The 19429-nt window shown below is 43.2% G+C and overlaps 1 protein-coding gene across 6 annotated transcripts in view; it reads right to left on the reverse strand.

Annotated features, from left to right (window-relative positions):
* Window positions 1-19429, reverse strand: part of ccdc57 (coiled-coil domain containing 57) — a 206771-nt gene that overhangs the window by 143816 nt on the left and 43526 nt on the right. For all 6 annotated transcript variants that reach the window (XR_013889108.1, XR_013889109.1, XM_080208852.1 and 3 more), the window contains exons 4-5: window positions 17218-17319; window positions 4600-4757 (exon numbers count right to left, since the gene is read on the reverse strand). Coding sequence is in view for 4 of the 6 variants with exons in the window: in XM_080208852.1 (XP_080064978.1) it covers window positions 4600-4757; window positions 17218-17319 (260 nt within the window). In the remaining 2 variants the exon portion in view is untranslated. The remainder of the gene's footprint in view (window positions 1-4599; window positions 4758-17217; window positions 17320-19429) is intronic.

Consider the following 19429-nt stretch of genomic DNA (forward strand, 5'->3'; position numbering starts at 1 on the left):
CCCCTTTGAGGGAGGGAATCTGATTGGTGGTGATTTAACCTGATCACCACATCTCAGGTGAGGAGCAAGGTTGAGAAGACAGGCCTTCATGAATAACATCAACTGGTGTGGGAATTGAACCAGCACTGTTGGCTTCACTCTACATCATGAACTATCCATCCAGTCAACTGAGCAAATCAATTCCACTAAATTAACCGGAGACTGATTCTACAAAAAAAAATGGCTGGATTAAAACTGTAAATAGGCTGAACTGTAGCAAGTGAATTTCAAAACTGAGTTGTGCAAGTTACTGCATAAGAGAAATAAAAATGGACAACACTTGTTCCCTATGAGTGATTGCAAAGTTCAAAAAAACTGCAAATCTAAAATAAAAACAGAGAAGTATGGGATCACTGAGTAGTCATGATGTGGATGTGCCAGCGCTGGACTGGGGTAAACACAGTAAAAAGTCTGACAACACCAGGTTTAAGTCCAACCGATTTATTTGATAGTACACTCACTAGCTTTTGGATTAGCCCCTTCATCAAGTGAATGGAGTGTTCTGGCCTCAGACAGAGCATATAAAGCACAGACAGTTTACAGATTACTGATTAGAATATGAATCTTTACACCTAACCTGCTGTTCAAGTCTTAAAGTGGCTGACAATGTGCGTGGAAGGAGCACTGATCACAGGTTAAAAAGATGTGTATTGTCTCCAGACAGTACAGTAAGTGAGGTTTTGCAAACCCAGGCAAGTCACGGGGGTTACAAATAGTGCGACATGAACCCAAGATCCTTGTTGAGACCGCCCTCATGTGTGCGGAACTTGGCTATCAGTCTTTGCTCAGCGACTCTGCGCTGTCGTGTGTCGTGAAGGCCGCCTTGGAGAATGCTTATCCGAAGGTCAGAGGCTGAATGCCCGTGACCACTGAAGTGTTCGCCAACAGGAGGGGAACAGTCTTCTGGTGATTGTCGAACGATGTTCATTCATCCGTTGTCGTAGCGTCTGCATGGTCTCCCCAATGTACCATGCTTCGGGACATCCTTTCTTGCAACGTATCAGGTAGACAATGTTGGCCGAGTTGCAAGAGTATTTACCGTGTACCTGGTGGATGGTATTCTCAGGCGTGATGATGTCATTCGTGTCGATGATCCGGAATGTCTTGCAGAGGTTGCTGTGGCAGGGTTATGTGGTATTGTGGTCACTGTTCTCCTGAAGGCTGGGTAGTTTGCTGCGAACAATGGTCTGCTTGAGGTTGAGTGGTTGTCTGAAAGCAAGAAGTGGGGGTGTGGGGATGGCCCTGGCGAGGTGTTCATCTTCGTCAATGATACGTTGAAGACTCCGGAGAAGATGTTGTAGCTTCTCCGCTCCGGGGAAGTATTGGACGACGAAGGGTACTCTGTCCACCGTGTCCCGTGTTTGTCTTCTGAGGAGATCGGTGCAGTTTTTTGCTGTGGCACATCGGAACTGTCGATCTATGAGTCTCCCTTCAGGAGAACAGTGACCACAATACCACACAACCCTGCCACAGCAACCTCTGCAAGACATGCCGGATCAGTGACACGGATGACATCATCACACGTGAGAATACCATCCACCAGGTACACGGTAAATACTCTTGCAACTCGGCCAACGTTGTCTACCTGATACGTTGCAAGAAAGGATGTCCCGAAGCATGGTACATTGGGGAGAACATGCAGACACTACGACAACGGATGAATGAACATCACTCGACAATCACCAGGCAAGACTGTTCCCTTCCTGTTGGCGAACACTTCAGTGGTCACGGGCATTCAGCCTCTGACCTTCGGGTAAGCATTCTCCAAGGTGGCCTTCACGACACACGACAGCGCAGAGTCGCTGAGCAGAGACTGATAGCCAAGTTCCGCACACATGAGGACAGTCTCAACAAGGATCTTGGGTTCATGTCGCACTATCTGTAACCCCCGTGACTTGCCTGGGTTTGCAAAGCCTCACTTACTGTACTGTCTGGAGACAATACACATCTCTTTAACCAGTGATCAGTGCTCCTTCCACGCACATTGTCAGCTACTTTAAGACTTGAACAGCAGGTTAGGTGTAAAGATTCGCATTCTAATCAGCAATCTGTAAACTGTCTGTGCTTTATATGCTCTGTCAGAGGCCAGAACTCTCCATTCACCTGACAAAGGGGCTAACCCGAAAGCTAGTGAGTGTACTATCAAATAAATCGGTTGGACTTAAACCTGGTGTTGTCAGACTTTTTACTATCACTGAGTGGGACAGGCAACAGCTGTGTGGTGAACAGATAAATTAACGTGTCAATAGACTTTGGCAAAGAGTTTTGAGAAAGGCTCCACACCCAAACCATAACCCTGTCTACTTCCTCAATAAACAAAACATTGCCTGATAAGTGCTGGACTGGCCGAAGTTAAAAAATCTAGAAGAGTTTGTAGACTTTACAGTTAATCAGATTGTATGAAGCTGCAAGTGACAAAGCAAATAGAATAGTCCAATATAACTTGCGACATTATCATGCTGAATAGAACTTGTAAAGCGCTCTGGCACTCATTGAAAACCACACCTAATTTTTCTCACTGTGATATAATTGAAGCAGTCAAGCCCAGGAAGTGATACAGAAAGAGCTCAAAGGCCAAATGATATGCGTCAAAGGATGTAATTATGAAATATGACTGGGGAAACTGAGGCCTTCATAAGAACATAAGAAATAGGAGCAGGAGTAGGCCATCTAGCCCCTCGAGCCTGCCCTGCCATTCAATAAGATCATGGCTGATCTGTTGTGGCTCAATTCCACATTCCCGCCCTCTCCCCATAACCCTTAATCCCCTTGCCTATCAAAAACCTATCAACCCGCGTCTTAAAAATATTTAGCAAGGCAGCCTCCACCACTTCAAAGGGCAGAGAATTCCAGAGATTCACCACCCTTTGAGTGAAGAAGTTCCTCCTCAACTCCGTTCTAAACCACCCCCCCCTTTATCTTGAGGCTGTGCCCTCTAGTCCAACTGTCCTTTCTGAGCGGGAAGAGCCTCTCCACCTCTATCCTATCCATCCCATTCATCATCTTATATGTCTCAATGAGATCTCCCCTCATTCTTCTAAACTCTAACGAGTACAAGCCTAGTTTATTCAGCCTCTCCTCATAGTTCAACCCCCTCAACTCCGGTATCAGCCTAGTAAACCTCCTCTGCACTCCCTCCAAGGCCAAAATATCCTTGCGTAAATGCGGCGACCAAAACTGCACACAGTACTCCAGCTGCGGCCTCACCAGTGCCCTATACAGCTGCAGCAAGACCTCCCTACTTTTATTTTCAATCCCCCTCGCTATGAAGGCCAACATCCCATTTGCCTTCCTGACCACCTGCTGCACCTGCAGGCTGGGTTTTTGTGACTCATGCACAAGGGCCCCGAGGTCCCTCTGCACCGTCGCATGCTGCAGTTTTTCGCCATGTAAGTAATAGTCCTTCCTATCATTATTCCTACCAAAGTGGACAACCTCATATTTGCCAACATTAAATTCCATTTGCCAGTTCCTGGCCCATTCGCCCAGCCTATCTAGATCCTTCTGCAGACTCTCCACACCCTCCGCACAATTTGCCTTTCCCCCAATCTTGGTGTCATCAGCAAATTTCGACACCATACACTCGGTTCCCTCCTCCAGATCATCTATATAAATGGTAAATAGCTGAGGCCCCAGCACCGACCCCTGGGGTACTCCACTAGTCACCAACCGCCAATCCGAATAGCACCCATTGACCCCCACTCTCTGCCTCCTATTTGACAGCCAATCCTCTATCCATGCTAACACCCTACCCCCAACTCCATGCCCCCTGACCTTCTGTAATAACCTCTTGTGAGGCACCTTGTCAAACGCCTTCTGAAAATCAAGAAACACCACATCCACCGTGGTGGATTTCTTTCAGCACTGAAAGAAATGACTGAGGAGGGGGTTTAATAGAAGTATGAAATGGTAGTTTGTTTTTAAATCCACAGTAAATTACATCACTTTTGTTCATCCCCTCAATTTGTTGAGATGACCTTGAATGTGCTTAATTGGGCACCTTGTCAAACAGAGTTTGCTGAAACTTGACTCTATCAATAAAAGCATTAGATTCTATGCACATATCAAATAGAGTAATCAGTGAATTCAGAGCATGCTAACAAATTGATCTCTTTCCAGCTCAGGGACCCACTGTTAGCATTGTTCCTTCTGCTCTACACCAAAAACCTATCTCAACTCCAAACTCCAAAAAACATCAATTTCGCGTACCATCTGAACCTGAATCAGATATCAATTAGAACTATAAAAGGGTCCATGCAAATCCATGCCCATTGGAACAGGATCAAAACACCCAAACCCGTTTTCAAAAGGATTGCTACGTTTGCATTGTATTAGTCTGGATTTGACCCTGATCCGAGATGAAAGCCCACTAACGCCAACATTTCCAATCTATCTTCATAGCTTTTTTAAAAACAGAAAGCATAGAAGTTAATAAAAGAAGCATCTGCTAAATAGTTCTTAAACATTGACTAAATATCCAAAATATTAGAGAGATTGTCTGCAAGTCATATTTTAAACAAATTAATAAATAAAATACAAATTTTATCAGATACCACAAACCTGATTTCTTTTAAGGCAACTACATCTTTCAATTCATGCTCTTTTCTTTGAAGTTGTTTCTCCATTTGAGTGTTTGTTTTCTCTGCCCTCTGAAGTGATTCTTCAGCCTTTACTCCTGCCTCCCTCAGAAGCTCCAGTTCTTTTGACAAGAGTTTCACCTGTATGGTCAAGTATAGGGCAACACGGATATGATTATTCTTTTATCCTCCCCAGAGGCCCCCCCAATGTTCGTCGACAGGGGCACAGAAAGATAGGCAGGAGGGGGAGACTGACTTAGAGGGACAGAAGGGGGCTGGCAAGGTAATAGTGGTAGGGGATGGGAGGGTCCGAGGTATTGATAGGAGGTTCTGTGGGCAGAGGCGTGACTCCAGGATGGTGGTCTGCCTCCCTGGAGCAGGGGTAAAGGATGTAACAGAAAGGGTAGAGGGAATTTTGAAAAGGGAGGGGGCACAGGCTGAGGTCATAGTACACGTAGGGGAGGGGAACATAGGAAGGAGGAGTAGGGTAGAGGTCCGTAGGCAATTTAGGGAGTTGGGGTCCAAACTAAAGAGCAGGACCTCCAGGGTGGCACTCTCTGGGTTGCTGCCCAGTACCAGCAGGACAAAGAATGACGAGTTCATGCAGCTGAATGCATGGTTGAGGGATTGGTGTAGGGTAGAGGGCTTTACTTTTGTGGATCACTGGGAGGTGTTTAGGAGAGAAGGGCAACTGTACAGGAGGGGTGGGGAGAATTTGAATGGGAGGGGAACTAGTGCCTGAGCGGGGAGGTTAGCTGGGGTGTTTAGGAATGGTTTAAACTAATAGGGAGGGGGGGTGGGGATGTGCGTGGGAGAGAGTCGGGTGAAAGGAAAATTGTCAGGGAGAAGGAGGTTCCGAGGGACACTCGTGGGTTGAACTGTGTCTGTTTCAATGCTAGGAGTGTGACAGGGAAAACGGATGAGCTTAGGGCCTTGATGTTTGTGAGGAAGTTAGATGTGGTGGCTGTAACAGAGACGTGGTTACGGGAAGGGCAGGACTGGCAGCTGAATGTTCCTGGGTACAAGTGTTTTAGGTGTGACAGAGGAGGGTTGAAGAGAGGTGGAGGGGTGGCACTGTTAGTAAAGGAGAACATCACAGTAGTGCAGAGGGAGGACAATATGAAAGAGATAGGGATTGAGTCACTGTGGGTGGAGTTGAGAAATAAAAAGGGAGAGATTACGTTGCTAGGGGTGTACTATAGGCCACCCAACAGCCCGAGGTCAGTGGAGGAAGGCATTTGCAGGGGCATTTTGGATAGGTGCGGGAAGAATAGGGTGGTTGTAGTGGGTGACTTTAATCTACCTGGAGTGAATTGGAGGGGGCCTAGAGCTGGGGGTACGGAGGGAGAGGAGTTTGTGAAATGTGTTTTGGAAGGGTCTCTAGAGCAGTATGTAATAGCCCGACTAGGGGAGGGGTTATATTGGATTTAGTGTTGGGTAATGAGCCAGGGCAGGTGGTTGAGGTAGAGGTAGGTGAACACGTGGCCAACAGTGACCACAAGTCCGTCTACTTTAGGATAAAAATGGAAAGGGATGAGTGCCAGCCGAACGGGAGTGTGCTGAACTGGGGAAAGGCGAGCTATAGCAGGATTAGGAGGGAGCTGCAGGACACTGATTGGGAGGGACTGTTAGCAGGAAAGTCCACAGTTGGCAAGTGGGAGGCTTTTAAGGGCAAAATGAAATGGTCGCAGGGGAGGTATGTTCCGGTTAAGCGGAAGGATAAGAAAGGTAGGATTAGAGAGCCGTGGATTACAGGGGGTATTGAAGACTTGGTCATGAAGAAGAGGGAGGCGTATGTTAGATCGAAACAACTGGGTACGGAAAGTGCGCTGGAGGAATATAGAGAGAGAAGGAGGGAGCTAAAAAGGGGAATTAGAAGGGCGAAGAGAGGGCATGAAATGGCTTTGGCTGGTAGGATTAAGGAAAATCCAAAGGCATTTTATTCCTATATTAAGAGCAAGAGAGTAGTTAGAGGGAAAATTGGTCCTCTTAGGGACAAAAGTGGGGAGTTATGTATTGAGTCGGAGGGAATGGGGGAGCTCCTGAATGAATACTTTGTGTCGGTATTCACGAAGGAGAGGGGTTCGGAATCGTGCGGTCTCTTGGAGGGAGCTGAGGATCAGTTGCAGGAAATATCTATTACGAGGGAGGAAGTGCTAGGGCTTTTAGGTAGTGTAAGGACGGATAAAGCTCCAGGGCCTGATTGTATTTATCCCAGGCTGCTTAGGGAGGTGAAAGATGAAATTGCTGGGCCTCTGGCGCAAATCTTTGTCTCTTCTTTGGACACGGGTGAGGTCCCAGAAGACTGGAGGGTAGCAAATGTGGTACCGCTGTTTAAAAAAGGTAGTAGGGATAACCCTGGTAATTATAGACCGGTGAGTTTGACATTGGTGGTAGGGAAATTAATGGAAAAAATACTTAGGGGTAGGATGCATGAGCATTTGGAGCGTTGCGATCTTAGGGATACGCAACATGGCTTTGTTAGAGGGAGGTCTTGCCTTAGAGGGAGGTCTGGTGGAATTCTTTGAGGAGGTGACAAAAACGGTTGACGATGGGAGAGCCGTTGATGTCATCTATATGGATTTCAGTAAGGCGTTTGACAAAGTCCCTCATGGTAGGCTGGTAGAAAAGGTTAGGGCGCATGGGATATGAGGTCAGGTAGCTAGGTGGATTGAGAACTGGCTGGGCAATAGGAGACAGAGGGTAGTTGTGGAGGGGACCTTTTCGGGCTGGAGGCCAGTGACCAGTGGTGTGCCGCAGGGCTCAGTACTGGGACCTCTCCTCTTTGTAGTATACATAAATGACTTGGAAGAGAGCGTAGGTGGTGTGATCAGCAAGTTTGCAGATGACACCAAGATGGCAGGGTTGGCGGGTACTGAAATGGAATGTCAGGTGATACAACAGGATATAGATAGGTTGGTGCATTGGGCAGATAGGTGGCAGATGGAATTTAATCCTGACAAATGCGAGGTGATGCATTTTGGAAGGAATAATGCAGAGAGGAGCTATGTGATAAAAGGTAGACCGATTAGGAGTACAGACATACAGAGGGACCTGGGAGTGCAGGTTCACAAATCCATGAAGGTTGCGACACAAGTGGAGAAGGTTGTTAGGAAGGCTTATGGAATGCTAGCCTTTATAGGTAGGGGTATAGAGTATAAAAGCTGCCGTCTAATGCTTCAGTTGTATAGAACGTTGGTTAGACCGCATTTGGAGTACTGCGTCCAGTTCTGGTCACCTTACTACTGGAAGGATGTGGAGGCTCCGGAGAGGGTTCAGAGGAGGTTTACCAGGATGTTGCCTGGCATGGAGGGGCTGGGGTACGAGGAAAGGTTGGAGAAACTGGGACTTTTCTCCTTGGAAAGACGGAGGTTGAGGGGGGACATGATAGAGGTATATAAGATACTGAAGGGAATAGATAGAGTCAATAGTGAGAGACTGCTCCCTAGACTGGGTACAAATACGAGAGGTCATGATTTAAGGGTGAGGGGGGAGAGGTATAATTTGGATGTGAGAGGAAGGTTCTTTACGCAGAGAGTTGTGGGGGTATGGAACGCGCTACCGAGTAGGGTGGTGGAGGCAGGAACGTTGGACTCGTTTAAGGTTCAGTTAGACAGACACATGAGTGAAATGAGGATGGAGGGTTATAGTAGGGGCTATTAAGTAAGGTCAGAACCTCGGGAGACACTGGAAATGCAGACTTGTAAGTTAACGTTTTTGTCTTTTTATTCCGCAGGTGGAGGTCCACCTTGTTGTCAAACGAGGGGCATGCACACGGTGGGTCGTGCTTGGACTGCTCTTGGAGGTTCCGGGAGTGGCCTAGTACTTTGTGTCGGTGTGTGTGCTTGATCGTGGACCGGTAGACGGGCGCCGCAACAGCTCGGTGACCAGCACTGCTGGCTGTGCAGACACATGGATTTGGGCCTGTGCCTGTGGGAGTTTGTGCATTCTCCCTGTGGTTGCGTGGGTTTCCTCCGGGCGCTCCGGTTTCCTCCCACACCCCAAAGATGTGCTCTTAGGCTGATTGGTTTACCAAATTGACACTATTCTCCCCTGAATCTGGCTAAGTTAGGGGTTCCATTCGTAGACACGCAGGGTAGAATAGGTGTAGGGTGATGTGGCGGCGCGGGCTCGTTGAGCCGAAAGGCCTGTTTCCCGTGCTGGGTTGTTCTTTGTTTGTTAAGTCCAAGCTGTGGCAATATATGTGAAAAATAAAACCTTTCAACTACATGGCAGCATGGTGGCACAATGGTTAGCACTGCCGTATCACAGCGCCAGAGACCTGGGTTCGATTCCTGGTTTAGGTCACTGTCTGTGTGGAATTTGCACATTTTCCCTTTGCCTGCGTGGGTTTCCTCCAGGTACTGTGGTTTCCTCTGTCACGCCAAAGATGTGTAGGTTAAGTTGATTGGCCATGCTAAATTCCTCCTTACTGTCAGAAGGTGAGTAGGGTAAATAAGTAGAGTTATGGGGATAGGGCCTTGCTGGGATTGTTGTCAATGCGGATTCGGTGAGTCAAATGGCTTCATTCTGCACTGCAGGGATTCTATGAGAATTGTCACATGTATTAGTATACGGTGAAAAGTATTGGAACTTCTTCTCTCAGAGGGTAGTGAATCTCTGGAATTCTCTGCCCATTGAAGCGGTGGAGGCTACCTTGTTGAATATGTTTAAGTCACAGGTAGATAGATTTCTGATCGATAAGGGAATTAAGGGTTATGGGGAACAGGCGGGCAAGTGGAACTGAACCACTTTCAGATCAGCCATGATCTTATTGAATGGCGGGGCAGGCTCGAGGGACTAGATGGCCTACTCCTGCTCCCATTTCTTATGTTCTTGAGCGCTATACAAAGCATACCATACATAGAGAAGGAAAGGAGAAGGTGCAAAATGTAGTGTTGCACTCATAGCTAGGGTGTAGAGAAAGATCAACTTAATATAAGGCATTGTTAGAGAGGTTAAAAGAGTTATAGTTTTAAAAGCATAGAATAGAATAAAAGATGGAATGAGAGAGTATGCTGGGTACAGCTTGCAAGAAGTTGCCATGCTCCAGCACCATCTTGGGTTTCCTCTGGGCGCTCTGGTTTCCTTTCTCAATCCAAAAATGTGCAGGTTAGGTTGATTGGCCATGGTAAATTGCCCTTTAGTATCTGGGAGATTAGCAGGTAAATACATGAGATTATGGGGATAGGGCCTGGGTGGGATTGTGGTCAGTGCAGATTCGATGGGCTCAATGGCCTCCTTCAACACTCTAGGGATTCTATTCTATTCTACAGCTTGCTGAAGAATTGATATAGGTGTTGTGTAAAGTAGAACCATAAATTCACAAGAATTTTAATGCAAGTTTGAGCTTAGATACATCAGGTAAATATAATTGGATATTTGAAATATAAAAGTTGATGGAGTGCATCTCCTCTCCGCTCATTCCATTTCTTCTTTTCCATTTCCGCTCCCAATTATCCATGATAAATCCAGCTGACCCAAAAACTAAATGTGATAGAGTTGAAACATGCAATGGCATGTTTGATTCATCTGAGGTGGTGCAGAGTCGGTTGGAAGAGAAGGACGGGGAGTAGGAAAGAGCTCTCTCTGCTGACCGATGAATTCTTATGTTACATCAGCTCTAGTTGGTAAAAATTAAAATGTACTCTCAGACCACTGAAGATGGTTCTAAAGGAATCCACATACTGTAGTTTGAGACAATGATGCAAACGTGGAGCTGCTGCAGTACTCTTCGGTCAGAAGTCTCACAAGTAAGGGTAACGCCATACTTTTATGGAAATTGACTCATGCTGCCTAAATCTGTTTATACAAATCACCTACTTATGTTACAACGAGAAGGTGATTCAGATCAGATACTTGTCTTTTCCACTGACATATTTTTCAGTCTTTCTGTGGGTGCATTGAGTAAACGCTTAGTGAGATAAGATATAGATCATCCAGCTGTTTTGTTTTCCATCTAAGTGAACATACAGAATGACAGTTATAACTAAATTTACTTATGTCCATCAGTGCAATGCTGTCTCTGTGTAATTACATCAAAAACTGACTGTGACAGTCTCCCCTACTGTAGTGGGCTCTCTTGTTTTTCTATTTCCCTTTTAATCCATCATTCATACAGTGCTTTGATGCTTGGCTGTCTGTTTCACCAAAGCCAGACTGTACGTGTTGATGTCTGTGTTTTACTTTATTTTCGGCTGTTCACATCTAGCTAAAGATCAAAAAGATGCCGAATAAATGGATGCAAGGCATTTACCCTTACTGAAACAAGCCACTGAATAGCTCAATATCTGCAGTCAAGGGGAAGACAATGTCAAAGCTAGCTCGGTACTATATCAACTAATCATCGCTTCAGATTTTTTCTCTGTTATTTGCCATCTCTACAAGGCAACATTTAAAATAACTTGATTTTTATTCAATCTTTCTGTGGAAAAATGGTTAAGAAGTGCAGAAGGGGACACAATAGGAATTAACTGTTAGGTTCACTCCAATACTGGCATTTAAAAAATATTTTTTAAAATGTTATCATGCTTATACCATGACTATTACCAAATTAGAATTCGACTAAAGCAGGTGCACGGTGGCACAGTGGTTACTACTGCTGCCTCACAGCGCCAGGGGTCCCACCTCCGGTAACTGTCTGTGTGGAGTTTGTATGTTCTCCCCGTGTGTGCCTGGGTTTCCTCTGGCTGTTACGGTTTCCTCCCACATTCCAAAGATGTGCAGATTAGGTTGACTGGCAATGCTAAATTACCCCTTAACATCAGAGGATTAGCAGAGTGTATATGTGGGGATACTGTCTGGGTGGGATTGTTGTCGATGCAGACTTGATGGGCCAAATGGCTTCCTTCTGCATTGTAGGAATTCTATGACTCTAAGTCCAAAACTACAAAAAATCTAACATTACACTTCCCTGGCTTTCAAATCCATTAGAGATCGGAGGGGTGGGGCAGAAGGGATGTCAGAACATCAGATATTCATATCATTCACAATGCCAAGGCTACCTTCAATCATTCGTTGTTAATTTGGTAAATCCAAAACTCCATTTATAGAACAGCTTGACAAATATTTGCTTATACCAAGCATTTCACTTCAGCTCATGGCGGGTAAAATGCAGCCTACATGTTGTACAGTCCTCAAAAAACACAAGAAATAGGAGCAGGAGAAGACCACACAAGTTGGGCTTGCTATGCCATAGAACTATAGAATCGCTATAGTGCAGAAGGAGGCCATTCAGCCCACTGGGTCTTCACCGGCTTTTGAAAGACATCTTACCCAGGTTCCTGGCTCTGTGAGGCAACAGTGCTAACCACTGTGTAACTGTGCCAGTCAACATTAGCTTCAACTCCACTTTCCTGTCTTCTCCCTACATATTCCTATTCCCGAGACACCAAATATCTATCTCTCTTAACCTTAATTATACTCAATAATGGAACATCCACCACTTTCTGGGGTAGAGATTTCCAAAGGTTTCTTTCTTCCTTAAATATGGAGACCAAAATTGCATAAAGTGGATGGATTTTCCAGCCCACCCAACCCTGTGGCATGTTTTGTGGGAGCACTGGCAGTTCACTGTTGGCTGGTGGCGGGAATCTTCCAGTCCCACCTTTGTCAATGGGTTTTCCTGTTGTTTGTACCCTCTGCTGCTGGGGAACCATGGCGAGGGTCAGCATCGAGGTGATCAGAAGATCCCACCAATGGGATTGTTCAGAAAATCTCAGCCATTATTTCTGAGGCCCTAGCACCGATCCAATAGTCACAGCCCGCCAACTCAAAAATGCTTCATCAATCCCTGTTTTCTCTGCCCTCAGTCAGTTAACCAGTCCTCTATCCATCCCTCAATTCCATAAAATCTAATCTTGTGTATTTTTCATGTGGCATTTTGATGAATGCCTTTTGGAAATCCAAGTATACTACATCTACTTGATCCCAATTATTTACCCTGCAAGTTACATCCTCAAAAAAATTCAAACAAGTTTGTCAAAAGGATTTCTTTTTCATAAAACAACATTGACTTATTCTAATCTCACTATGCTTTTCTAAGTGCATTGTTAAGATTTCCTTAATAATGGACACCAGGACTTTTCCAATGTCTTATGTCGTGCTAACTAGCCTCTAATTCTCCATTTCTTTCTGCCCTCCTTTTTGGAATAAGTTTTAAGTTGCTAACTTCCATCTGCTGGGATGTTCCAAAATCTAGGAAACTTCAAAAAATCTCAGTCAGTGCATCCAATATCTCTGCAGCTATCTCTTTTTGAACTTGAGGAGGTAAGCCATCAAATCAAATTGTCAGATTTTAGTTCCTAAAGTTTCTGCAATACTTTGATATGAATGACCTTCATTTCCTCATTCCTATTAGCCTTAAGTTACTCACTATTTCTGATGAGTAACTAACCATGAAGACAGACCCCAAATATATGTCATTTCATCATTCCCCCACTGTCATTTCTCCTGTCTCTGCTTTTATGGGACCAATGTTTATTTCAGGTGCTGTTACAACCTGCTTTTACATTCATGGCTAGATTACTCTCACTGTTTTCCCTTTTAAATCAACTTTTTAATGGCCTTTGTTGGTTTCTAAACACTCCCAATCCTCATTCTTGCTACTAATCTTTGCAACATTGTAAGCCTTTTCATTTAATCATATAATATCCATAACCTCCCTACTAACCCATGGATGGACATTTCTTACTGAGTTGTTGTTCTCAATGGCATATACTTTTGTTAAACATTAAATTGTTTCTTTAAACGTTTCCTACTCTTTATATACTACCATAACTTTCAGTTTACATTAGCTCCTCACTTAATGTTGTAACTGTGTCTCTGAAAAGTCCAACTTTAAAATGATATTTAGCAATATATATAAAAAAATTAGCAAATTAGATTTAATATTACAACCAATGCAAAAGCTGTGGTTAGGTTCTGTAGGATCTTTTCCGTCATAAAAGTATTTAAAAATTTGACACCCTGCAATCTGAAATACTGCACACTTCTAAACTGCTAGAAGAGAACACAAGAAATAGAAGCAGGAGTAGCTACCAGGTCCTTCATTGTCCCACCATTCAATAAGATCATGGCTGATCAACGCCAGCCTCAACTTCTTTCCTGTGCCATTTCCCCATAGCCCCTATTCCTCAATCTATCAAATATTTATTCACCTCCACTTTAAATACTTCTGATGATCCAATCCACTACCCTTTGGGGCACAGTATTCCAGAGAGTCACCACCCCGTGAGATGTCTATGCAGCTCAGTTTTAAATGGCTGGACCTTTATCTTGTAGCTATGTCCTGTTATATGAGACTATCACACTAATGAAAGCAGTTCACCAACTACCCTGTCATAGAACTGCAGAATCCCTACAGTGCAAAAGAGGCCATTTGGCCCATCAATTCTGCACCAACTCTGACAGAATATTTTACCCAGGTCCATTCCCCACCCTATCCTTTAATCCCATACATTTAGCATAGAAACATAGAAAATAGAAGTAGGAGTAGGCCATTTGGCTCTTCAAGCCTGCTCTACCATTCATTATGATTACGGCTGATCATCAAATTCAATATCCTGGTCCCCCATTCCTCCCCATATCCCTTGATCTATTTAGCCCCAAGAACTATGTCTAATTTCTTCTTGAAATCACGCAACAGGGTGAATTTTCCCATTCCGTATGCCACACAAATTGTAACAGGTAAGGGGCGGACTGTGGAAAAGTCTGTTAACTGGAAAATTCTGACTGAGGTTTCAACATGAACACAACCAGAAATTCCCACCCAATGTTTTGGCCTCAACTACATTCTGAGATAGTGAATTCCACACATTCACTGGGTGAAGAGCTTTTTCCTCATCCCAGTTTTAAAAGGTTTATCCCTTATCCTCATACCTAGTTCTGGACTCCCCCCATCATTGGGATTATTCTTTCTGAATCTACCCTGTCTAACCTTGTTAGAATTTTAGAAGTTTCTTTGAGATCCCCTCTCTCTTCTTAACTCCAACGAATATAATCCTAACTGACTTAGTCTCTCCTCATGCGACAGACCTGCCATCCCAAGAATCAGCCAATTAGCTTTCCCTGCACTCCCTCTTTGCCAAGGACATCCTTCCTCAGATAAGAACACCAAAACTGTACACAATACTCCAGCTGTGGCCTCACCAACACAGTATAAATTGCAGCAAAACATCCCTATTCCTTTTCTCAAATCCTCTTGCTATGAAGGTCAACATACCATTTGCCTTTTTTACTGCCTACTGTACCTGCACACCTACTGATGCATGAGGACACCAAAGTCTCATGAGTATCCACTTCTCTCAATTTACACCCATTCAAATAAAATCTGTCTTCTTATTATTGTTACCAAAGTGGGTAACCTCACATTTATCCACGTTACACTGCATGTCATATAAATGCACACACTTTATCCAAATCACGCCGAAGCATCTCTGCATTCTCCTCACAGCTCACCCTCCCATACAACTTTGTATCATCTGCAAATTGATGATACATTTAGTTCCCTCTTCCAAATTATTAATATATAATGTGAGCAATTGGGGTCCTAGCACAGATCACTACCCCACTAGTCACTGACTGCCAATTGGAAAAAAGACCCATTTATGCCAATTCGTTGCTTCCTATCTGCTAACCAGCTTTCTATCCATCTCAACTTTCTAATCCATCTAACCTTGGGACACTAAAGGGCAATTTAGCATGTTCAATCCACCTAGCCGGCACATCTTTGGACTATAGGAAAAAAACCAGAGTACCTGGAGGAAACCCGTGGAGGCACAGGGAAAACATGCGAACAGATAGTCACCCAAGGCCAGGATTGAAGCCAAGTCCCTGGAGCTGTGAGACAGCAGTACTAATTACTTTGCTACAGTGCCGGCCTCCCCCTCTCCAAGCCCCCTGAGGATTTTATAAGTTTGAATAAGGTCACCCCTTACTCTGTTAAGCTCCAAGGAACATAGATCCAGACTATTTAGTTTCTCTTGATAGGAAAACTCTTTCATCTCAGGAATTAGCCTTCTGAATTGCCTTTGCACTACCTCCAATATTACCATATCCTTTTTTATGTTATGGACCCAAAACTCTATGCAGTATTTCAAGTGAGGCCTCACCAACACCATGTACAATTTCAACAAAACCTCCCTATTTTTAAACTCCACCCCTTTGAAATGAAGGCCAAAATGCTATTTGACTTCTTAATTACTTGTTGGACCTGCCTGCTAGCTTTTTGTAATTCATGCATGAGAACACCTTGGTCCCTCTGTACTTCACTCACCTGCAATCTCTCTCCATTTAGACAATAATCTGTCTTTAGATTCCTTCTACCAAAGTGCATAACCTCGCACTTCCCCACATTAAACTCCATTTGGCAGGTTTTTGCCCAGTCATAAAATTTATCTATATTCCACTGCAGGATCACAACATCCTCATCACAACATGCCTTTCCACCTATCTTCATATCATTGATAAATTTGGAAAGCTTATACTCTGTTCCATCTTCTAGGTCATTAATATAAATAGTGAATAATTGCGGGCCATGAACTAATCTCTGTGGTAACTCCACTAGTTACATCTTTCCACTCTGAAAAGGACCCACTTATTCCAACTGTTTTCTACGCAACAGGCAATTTTCAATCCATGCTAACACACTTCCTCTAATTCCATTGGCTTTTACTTTCTGCACCAGCCTCTTTTGTGGTTTGTTGTCAACTACCTTTTGGAAATCTAAACACTCTACGTCTAAATGTTCCCCTCTATCTACTCTCCCTGTTGCATCCTCAAAGAATTTGAGCAAATTTATCAAACGTGATACATCTTTCGTAAAACAATGTTGATTAGTTTTGATTATATTCAGCTTTCCTAAATGATTCGCTATTTCCTCTTTGATTATTCAATTTTTTTTTATTACTAGTCCCTACATGAATTTTACACGGAGATGCACTGTTATCACTAAACTTTGTGTTACTTCCTGTCCCACCCAGCTTGTCTTTATTCAACATCAATGTATTTTCCTAATGCCACAACATTTATCTTTGGGTTTCTAAATATTCCTTCACTTGAACTCTCTTCCCGCTCTGTTAGTTTAAAGCCATTTTCCCTTAATGTGTCAATCTCCAATTTGCAGAATAACAAAGTAAACGAAAACTGCAAGCATTAAGCATGTTGTTTCTCAATGGAAAAGTATTTTTGAAAGCCAAATGCATCATCAATACTTCAGCTGAAGTTGACGATATATCATTTTTGTTTGAAACAGCTGTTAGTCCCAGCATTGTTGACAGAAGTACATTTTTCCTGTTGAAACAAGTTCACCAAAAGGAAACTGGAGAGTGAGTCGAACATTTTGATTGCAGTCTTTCTGGAGACTTGCACAATGATTAGAAACTTAATTGTGTACATTTAAGCCTCAGTGGACATTGCCTGAAGTATGTTTTTATGGCTGGTCAGACATGTATTGTAATGAATAGATTATTAATAAGCCTTTCCTGTCTAGATTCACAGCAGCTTAGCTCTTGCAATGAGTACATAATCTATCTCTCTCAGACATTTACAAGTATTGGGTTAGTGACATAACAGGAAATAGCAATAAAAATTTCCCACAAACCTTCAGTTCGCTGGTAAGTACCGCATTACTCATTTCATCTGCACGGAGTGTAAACTCATGTTCCCGCTGCCTCATCTCAGCATCAAACTCTGCCAACATTTCCTGAAAGAAAGCAAATTTACAAATTGACCCTGAAATGTCATATTAGCTTTAATTAATTAAAACATTTTAAAGTTAAGAATGCAAAACCATTCTTATTTTAGTCTTTACATTTTATTGACTGTCCTCTGGAGATTTTAAACACATGTTCCCATTTCTTGGTCAGGAGCAATAAGAAAAATTTGCATTTATATAGCACTTTTCACTATCACCAGACATCTCAAAGCACTTTACAGTTAAGTACTTTAAGTGCACTGTACACTGTTGTACTGTAGGAAACACAGCAGCGAAGTTGCACACAGCAAACTCCCACAGACAGCAATATGATTATCACCAGATTATTCTTTTCTTGTCATGTTGTTTAACAGATAAATATTGACCAGGACACTGGGGATAACGGCTGTGCTTTCCTTCGAAAGGGGGCTGGAGTACAAAAATCAAGGCTGGCACTTTGGTGTAGTATTGAGGCAATACTGCACTGTGGGAGGTGCCATCTTTCAGAAAAGACATAAAAAACCAGGCTCAATTTGCCTGCTTGGATGTAAAGAATCCCATGGAACTATTCTGAGGAAGAACAGAGGAACTATGCCTGGCTTCTTGGCCAATATTTATCACTCAATTAACATCACTAAAGAAAGCAGATTGCCACATTGTTGTGGACGCTTGCTTTCCAACAACTTAATTGTGTTTAAGTCCTTCTTACTTTCTTCCAACAATTTCCATCAAAAATATTCAAGTCCCCAATTTTGCTTGGTTGTGGTCAATATTTCATTTTTCTTTATTCTCATTCTGCAATCACTGACTCTTCTCAGAAATAGTAGGTGCCAACTGGAATTTCATACGAATGACTATTCTTCATGTATGAATCTAAAGTGCAGGTGTATTGATCTCCATAGAGATTTTTAGCTTTTTTTTGAAAGAAATTCCAACTTCCAGCAAATAGCTGAAAGAATAACACAACAGGATTTCATGTTTTAATGCTTCTAATTCATGTTTTTAAGACTTCTAATGTCACAAACAAATACTAATTCAGTTGGCAACTTGTATACTTTTAACTACAGAAAAAGAACCTTTTTGTTTGTATTTAGCACAACTGAAAATCTTATTTCACAGTTATACTTTACACAGTCCCTACACGATATTTAATTCGCTCAGAATCAGTCCAAAGTGATTTTTCGCTCCCATGGGGTATCTTCCATTCTTTTCCCAGTGTGCTAACTTTTAATCTTAGAATGGTTTTCTCAGCGAGGTTTTTCCCTACAGGTTTTCCTTTTAGGTCAAGCAAGATGAATCTTCCAACCTCGTTCTAAATCCTTAGAAGTTCAGAACAGATCACAGAAATCCTCTCTATTCCTCCATTTTACCTTTAGTTAAACATAGAGTTCTAAAACGTAATCTTATAACCTTTGAATTTGAAAAACAGTCCATTTGATTGTGGACATGTCTTACACCAAACCTCATCTGACTTTCACTTCATCCTAAATTTTCAGTCAAAAATTGTCTAGAACAAGATTTTTCCTCTTCTTCTCCTAGAGTCATTGGGGATAATTGTAGCAGCTTGCCATCAACCTGGCTGGAAATCAGATAATTCAGCATTAACTTGGTATCCTAAATAACCTTATGCAAATGCTGTCAACTTCCAATATCGTTACGAAGAGTTCCACCAGATACTTTCAATGGTAATGCACAATGAGTGGAAAAACCAAAGCGTTTCCACTGACTTTACTTCAATCAAATCTACTATCCCAGTCTCTGGGTTGAGATTTGGTTGTGCTTATACTGGCCAGCAAGTGCTTTTGCCATTCCCAACAACGACGAAAGCTAAAGATTCAATGACAAAGATTGACAATTTACTTGAATGAGCTGTTGTACACGTACTATGTTTCATTACTGTTCTGGCAAGCCATTCACTTGGTACATACCCATCTCATAGTGGAACTCAGACAATGTGGCTACATTGACTCAGTTTTGCACAATATAGGAGAGGGAAAATAGGTAGGTGCGATCTCAACAGCTGTTCATGCTACGCTCCTGCTGCTGCAAAGTTGGAGAATTTGGCGCTCAGCCAAATCTCCATTCACTGCAATGCAATGGGAAATTCCCACTGGCATGA

The sequence above is a fragment of the Carcharhinus amblyrhynchos genome, chromosome 21 (genome assembly GCF_965287045.1).
Source record: "Carcharhinus amblyrhynchos chromosome 21, sCarAmb.v2.hapA, whole genome shotgun sequence".
Taxonomy (NCBI): Eukaryota; Metazoa; Chordata; class Chondrichthyes; order Carcharhiniformes; family Carcharhinidae; genus Carcharhinus; species Carcharhinus amblyrhynchos.